We start from the raw sequence: 7,284 nt of genomic DNA, 5'->3' as shown, positions 1-7,284 counted from the left end.
ATCAGAACTTCAGGACATGAACATTATACTTGACGTCCACAAGGTGACCACAGTTCCAAACACCACCTTGCTACCTTAGTTAATCAGGCAACACAAGCACCTATACGTAACCCAGTAAATTTTCAGAGTTCTTGCGAAGGCACTATTAACCCAGGTAATCTTAAATACAAGTCTAGGTTCGCACATAACCTACCAAGATGTCAAGCAAGTAATGTGCCCACCTACCAAATGCAAGTGACTGGCACTTACAACTTCAATCAGAACTTCAGGACATGAACATTATACTTGACGTCCTACTAACCAAGGAGACAACTACCATAAAAGCTTTCACATAGTTCATCAAGGATTGCATGAAAATATTGGACATGAAGAGAACCTAGACAACAATGGGTAATGCTCCTTCTAGAACACCTGGAGAGCAACTCAAGACAAAAGAATCAGAACTTGTGCTATAGGTAAAACACAGAATAGATTCTTCAACAAGCCAATATACTGGATGTTGCAGAAAAATGACCATGACACAATTGCTGATGAAAAAAGGCCATCACATAATCAATATACACCTCCGGTTTAACCCGAGGGCATAGCATTCAAACTAAAATGATTCAATGAGTTAGGACACCAAGGAATTTATGTACATTGTTCTGGTATGAATATTATAATACTCTTAAAGAGAACATAAACGGTTTAAAACTTCAAACAAAAAAGTGGGCAACCATGATATTGCATTACAGAGATCATCAGTATCTATAATGAAATGGAATCAATGTTCAAACCTATCATCAATATCTATGAAATATATCTTGGTATAACCATAATAAAATATTAAATAGGATCTGGGGGCCAACAATGATATAATAAGCAGATGAAGTATGACTTAAAACATGGACTACAAAAAAAAGATGGCAATGATTGGAAAAAATGCATGTTTATTGTGCCTGTTTATACTGAACCACTGAAACACACCATACTATTTGGTTTCATGAAAAGGCTGCCTGTGGAATTGTCTAATTGCTTTCTAGTTTTTGATGGGAGGGATTTAGGCAATCCCTGCGTGGTGACGCATTGGAAATTGAAAGTATAGCTTAGTTTTCTTATTTATCCTATTGTGATTGTAAGGAAAAAATTGCATTTTAAATATCACTGCTAACGCCTAGTCACACATACTATTGCAGCCACCGTGATTACAAACCATGCCAACAAAAATACCGAAATAGAAAAGGCAATGACAATAAATTTCCATAGCATTAAATAATCAATCGTTGCAAAACCAACATATTTCATAAAGAAATGGCTAAAACTTTCATAGAGGTTCAATTGCAAAATGCTTACGATATTCAATCACTGAAATCTGAACTGTAGATTAAATCCCATAAACAAAATCCAACTCTCAATCGACTACATTTGCTTAAGCGCAAAGAAAACTATAAAGCCTAACAAAATAAAGTGAGAGCACTGAAAACCCCTCACGTGCGGGCTGGAGCAGCGGCAGCAGTTACGCGTGGAGCTTGTCCTGGCTTACCCATATCATCCTAAATCAAATCAAACCAAACCAAATTAAACATAAATTTAAAGAAATAAGCCAAAGAATTGATCAATAAAAATTGAGAATAAGGCATTAGATCAAGAGTGTTAATCTTACCCTACGCCTGAAGCGCTGCGGAGGCTCACGGTTGCGACGGTCGGTGCGAGACCTCACACGAACCACATGAGAGTGGATCGCGCAGGAAACGCAGTACTGCATCTTCGCGTATAGCTTTGGAAGTGTGTAGGCTTTACAAATACAGATTCACAGATAAAATAGATTAAGCAAAACTAAAAAGAAAAAAGGAAAATAGATCCGCCAAAAAATAAATAATGAATGAATAAAATGGAGGATCTGGTAAGAAAATTTACATTCATAAACACTAGCTTCTTGAACATCACGAACTGCTGCCTGTTCTACGATGTTTCTGACAAGGAATCGCTTGATTGCCTTGTCCTGACAAAAAATCAATCAAATTTTGATAAAAACACAATGAACCATAATTTTTGCCAGAAAAAAAAAAATGAAAAAAAAAAATGGAAAAAGTGAAAGAGAACCTTAGGGCAGCATTTGCCGCAGTTAGAACAGCGGATGAACCTAACATGGCCCCTGCCATGCTTGTTTCGTCCTCCGTTTCTCCTCTTGAATGTCTGTAGAGATCATATCAGAAGAGAATAAACCCTGTGAGAAGAAAGAAAGGAAGAAACCAGAGGGAGGAGAGAAGTAGTGGAAGATCTGGAAACACCGTACCATTGTTCGAAGACTTCTGTTACTCGAAGGGGAGAGGAGTGCGAGATGGAGCGAAACAGAGAAAAAATATATCTTATGCCTTAATGGGATTAGGGTTTTGGAATGGAATTTATGGGCATACGTCACTTATGCTGCAATTACATGAATACCCTCGATCGGTGTACTGAACCAGACCGGACCGGCTAGCTGAAATGCCGGGAGAAATGCGGTTTGGTTGGATTGAGGTGGGACTGGCCGGATCGGTTAGAAAACATCCATTTAAACTGGCTATAAAATTATAATTATAAACGGGTTGATGAGTAAAATGGGTAGCGATCTGCTACCAACGAAACGTTCCCAACTAGGCATAGGAATGGTAATGCCGTGCGGAGTCGGCAATGTCAAGTGTATTGGAAAGACAATTTTAAGAGATGTATCAAGATAGGCATTGGACATGTATGAGTATTGGAGAAAAACTGAGATACGCATAGATATGCTTGGAAATATTATAAATACTTTAATAAATCATAAAAATATATCAACAATAATAAATATAAGGCTGTGTATATACATTAAATTAATATATATTAATGGTTTTATGAAGAAATATATTATAATTAATTATAACTTTATTAAAAATCTTATGCTTAATTGTAATTTATAAATTATAATTCTTAAGTTTTAATGTTTTATGGGATGGAAAAAACCCAACTCTCCTATCCAAGAATAAAACATGCATTGGCACAACTTCTAAGTGAAAATATAATTAATAATTATTTATTATTTATTTTAAAAATTTATAAAAAATAAATAAACATTATATAATATATTCAAGAAATAGTTATTAAAGAAGAAATTCCAATTGCTTTGTGAATATGATAGATCATCCATATAATTATAATATATTCAATCATTGTGATCAAATGATAAAATATAATTAATTATTTATTCATTTTAAATTCTAAAAATAAAAAAATAAAAAAATGGTTATTAAAGAAGAATTTTCAATTGGTTTGTGGATATGATAGATCATCCATAAAATTATAATATATTCAATTGTTGTGATAAAATAATAAAATATAATTAATTATTAATTATTTTTTAATTCTAAAATATAAAAAATATTAAAGAAGAAATTTCAATTGCTCTATGGATATAATAGATAAATCCATAGATCTAAAACATATTTAGTCTTTATAGGCAGAGAAAAAATTACATTTTCAAATTTTTTGTTAATTTATATTTTCCCCAAATATCTTCATGAAGTTTCCATAAATCTATTGATAATACAAAAAAAAATGTGATTTTGAATGTCAGAAATATAGATCAACATAAATTTAAACATTCAAGAAAGAAAAGAAATCACAAGATATTATAAAAAATTGAAAAAAATGCCTATTTTGCCATATTTTTTCAAATTTTGAAAAATCTCCAAAAAAATTAATGATTCACACTTATTTGGTGCAAATTTTTGCAAATCTAGCACTCTAGGAATGAGGATTGGAGTTTCACAATCATTTTGGGGGTGAAAGAATGTTTATTTCAAGGAAAAGAAGCTTGCTTTCTCCCTTTATTTTTTTAGTTTTTTGTTGTATCTTTTTCATCGATATAATACCGATATGCCCCGATACACCCCCAATACGCCTCAATACATCCCTAGTACGCCCCGATACACCCTCGATAGGGTCCAATACACATGAAAAAAGATGAGACACCCAATTTCTTTGTATATCCCGTATCTATTTTTCAAAAACACGATACAATACGCCCCGTATTAGTCATATCATATCGAAATTTTAAACCTTGCTCACATCCCTGTTCCTGCGAAAATCCCAACCCGATGAGGTAGGAAGTACTCTCCCCATCCCCACCAATGGGATGCAAATTTCTCCATCTTTGTGCTCGAAAACTTATCCTCATCCTTGCCCCATTTAGAACGGATTCTAATAGAATATGAAAAATGGGAAAAATTGACATCCCTATTCCCAACCTAGATAAATTAAGTAACAAGAAAAGTGAAATAAAAAGGGCACAATTGTATAAAATTATAAATAAGACCAATCTTGCAATATGTAGTTTGTAGCGGTGAGCATGGATCACTTTGGTTCATTTTCATAATAGAATCTGGAACCTACCATGTAGGGTCAGTTTTAGATTTTTGGAACTAGAATCTATCCTATAAAGGTTGGTTTCTAAGATGGTTTTGGCTTTGATGGTTCTGAGGTCAGTTCTAGGGTCTATTCGTGGAATTCGTTCTTTCTTTATTCTCCTCCTTAAAAAAATGAAACATATTCTTTAAAACTTGGTTTTAAATAGATTAATACAATATATAGTTTAAAACTTATATTATATTTATTGATCAAATTGAGTAATTTAATGTATAGATTATCATAATATACTAATATGGTTAAAAACTTATCATTATAATTTAAACTTTGTAAATATTACTAGTGAAGCCAAAAATGGTCCCACCAATAGATGAGGCACAGAATTTGTTCACTCCCTCAAGTCTGATGAGGTGGCTCAGATCAGGTTCAGCCTATCGTGTGAGTCGAGCTACAATGTCAAGCTATGAAGCCGAGCTGGGGGTCCGAGCTGAGAGCTGAAAAGGAAGAGAGGTTAGAGCACCTGGGTAGATTTTTATCCAAGGGGTCACTCTGATGCTTAAGTTAGCGAATGATCCTTTATGGGAGAGAATATGAGAGTGTGAGAGTTTATGTGTGCATACCTTTTGTAGTGATCCTGGGGTCTTTTTATAGATACCCGAGGTTCATATGTTGTCTGGTAATGTCTCTGAGCCTTGTACGGACTTGTTTCCTAAATCCTGGGGTGTATTGGTCAGTTGTTTGCTAGATCCATGCAACAGTTATAGGCCGCCTGCTGGTCTGGGGGCGGTCAACTCAGTGGATCGTTCTCTGTACTACGGTTATAGCTCTTACACGGGCATTGTTCGCGGGGCTGTTTCGAGCGAGCTGGGGTTGTCGGAGGATAGAGCTCGCCCTAGCTCAGCCACGTATCTGTTGTTGACTACCACATGTTACTCTAGCGAGCTGTTCTACTATGTCGAACATTGTGAGTCAAGCTTGCTCTATCTCGGCTTCATACCTGATATTGACTACTGCATGTCGAGTCGGCGAGTTGTTTTGCTGAGTGGAACGTTGCGTCACTGACAGCATCCATGTGTCCATCATCAAGTGGGTTGACCAAAATGCCCATCGTCAATAGCCCCCACTCTCGAATCGCTATTTAGCAAACAAAGAGAGTAGAAGTTTTTGGGACAGTTTGGGTTTACCTAGCTTCTCTCTATAGGTTCGGCCGATCCGGTTTAGCTTGCCGTTGCTTGGTCTATGCATTCGGTTCAGCTTATTTGATTTTGTGCGATTGGTGAGGCTTTCTTTGACCGTTGATTCAGCTTGGTTTGCTCTCATAGCTAGTTCGCTTGTTCGGTTTGGCCTGGTTAAGATGCTCCGAGCTAATTTCATTGATCTAGTTCGTTGACTTGGCGTTGTCTGGAAGTCATATGTCATTGTACGATTCAAAGGACCAAATTACCCCTCATCAATTACCTTTTACAATACTTATTATACACATTCAAATATTAAAATGAAAACAAATGATCAAACCACTTAACTCAATGGTTAAGCAAGACCATGATCTTTTGTAACCATGAGTGCTTGGGTTCAAACCTTCACAACTTTAAAAGCATTTTGGGGTTTATTTTAAAGCAAGTTCAATTCCAAAACAGATTCCACCAAGGCCAATTCATTGGGTTGGTTTGAATAGGGTAAACCCCTAAACCTTGGAACCAACTTAAGTGGGGGCCAATTCCAAGAATTTGGTATGAAACCCTACACTGTAATGAATTGAATAGGGTTTGTTCAAGGTTGATTTGTGGTCTATTCCATTTGGTTCTAGGTGGAACCAACCCATTTGCTCAACCATAGTAACTTGATTCCAATACTTAAGAATTCTGGCAAAATACTTATTCCCTATAGCAATTCTACATTGGACCTGACCTATTAGGCCCTATTTTTTCATTGTTATGAGCCTCTTTTTAGCCATTTCTAGCTAAGGTGTTTGGTAAATATGAAGTTTAAAGTTTGAAAAGCAAAAAAATCCAAAAATCCAAAAATACTTTGAAAGCATTTAGTAAAAAAATTGTTTTTTTTTTTGTTTTTTTCAAATATCTAAATATAGTGGGGTTATTTGGTAATCCAAATGTTGTGACATACTTAAGAGTGAAGAAATGGAGCGGGTTGCAATTTCTAGAAGGACAATTATGTTACAAAGTAACCCCTTCAAAGAATCCTTCAATTAAAAAATGACTCTGATGACTTTGAGCTGAGAGTAAAGGAATTCATTACTCTGGAACCTCAAAAATATTTTGGGACCATGTAAAACTGGCTAAGGTCATACTTCCCCACGTCATGGATAAAATTCTAGCCATCCACATCTCCTTCTCTTGGCAAGAGGACTCTTTAGTGTGGCTTCCAAGCACTTCGGGCTCAATCTTGATGAATCAACATACAACCTTCTTAGAGAGGAAATGCTTTTGGACAAGGGATGCAAACGGATTTGATCGGATTTGAATCAGATCTAACATTGTTCATGTCGGATTTGATCCAACCCGAAGATCCAATGAGATCTGATAGGACTCAATTTGATGAATTCAAATTCTATCGATAAGTTGGATCTTTATATTTGATCCAGTCCAACTTGTTTTCTTTAAAATTAATAAATTATTAAAAAAATAAAATATACTAATTTAGATAAAGTAAAAACAAAAAATATAAGTATTTTTTAATTATTGTCATCATATATATATGTTTTTATAAAAAATAAATAATATAACAAATTTATAAAAATATAATATAAAAATTAGTTATAAATAAATAAATAACATATATATATATATATGTATATTTATATTTATGAATATATAATATATATCAGATCGGATAGGGGTGATTCGAATCCGATTTGATTTCTAATCGAATCCTATCATCCGACCCGAAGATCTGAACAAGAGT

General features: G+C 34.7%; 1 protein-coding gene across 1 annotated transcript; it reads right to left on the bottom strand.

Annotated features, from left to right (window-relative positions):
- Positions 1-1,226: 1,226 nt before the first annotated feature.
- On the bottom strand, positions 1,227-2,327 carry LOC148867148 (small ribosomal subunit protein eS26y-like). The gene is made up of 5 exons (XM_088977338.1): positions 2,276-2,327; positions 2,083-2,175; positions 1,897-1,981; positions 1,643-1,773; positions 1,227-1,532 (listed from the first exon to the last, which is right to left on the bottom strand). Exons 1-5 carry the CDS (start codon positions 2,276-2,278, stop codon positions 1,467-1,469), a joined length of 378 nt encoding a protein of 125 aa, XP_088833464.1. The 5' UTR covers positions 2,279-2,327; the 3' UTR covers positions 1,227-1,466.
- Between the last annotated feature and the right edge of the window lie 4,957 nt (positions 2,328-7,284).

Source organism: Nelumbo lutea, chromosome 3, assembly GCF_056320005.1.
Source record: "Nelumbo lutea isolate HS-2025 chromosome 3, American lotus-T2T, whole genome shotgun sequence".
NCBI classification, from domain to species: Eukaryota; Viridiplantae; Streptophyta; class Magnoliopsida; order Proteales; family Nelumbonaceae; genus Nelumbo; species Nelumbo lutea.
Note: the sequence above shows the minus strand (reverse complement) of the source record. Positions and strands in the feature narration are given on the sequence as shown.

Coding starts and splice junctions, on each gene's coding strand:
- LOC148867148 (XM_088977338.1), bottom strand. Junction 1,774..1,896: donor AGAAGCTAGTGTTTATGAAT/GTAAATTTTCTT, acceptor GTATTTGTAAAG/CCTACACACTTCCAAAGCTA. Junction 1,533..1,642: donor CGCAGCGCTTCAGGCGTAGG/GTAAGATTAACA, acceptor GATTTGATTTAG/GATGATATGGGTAAGCCAGG.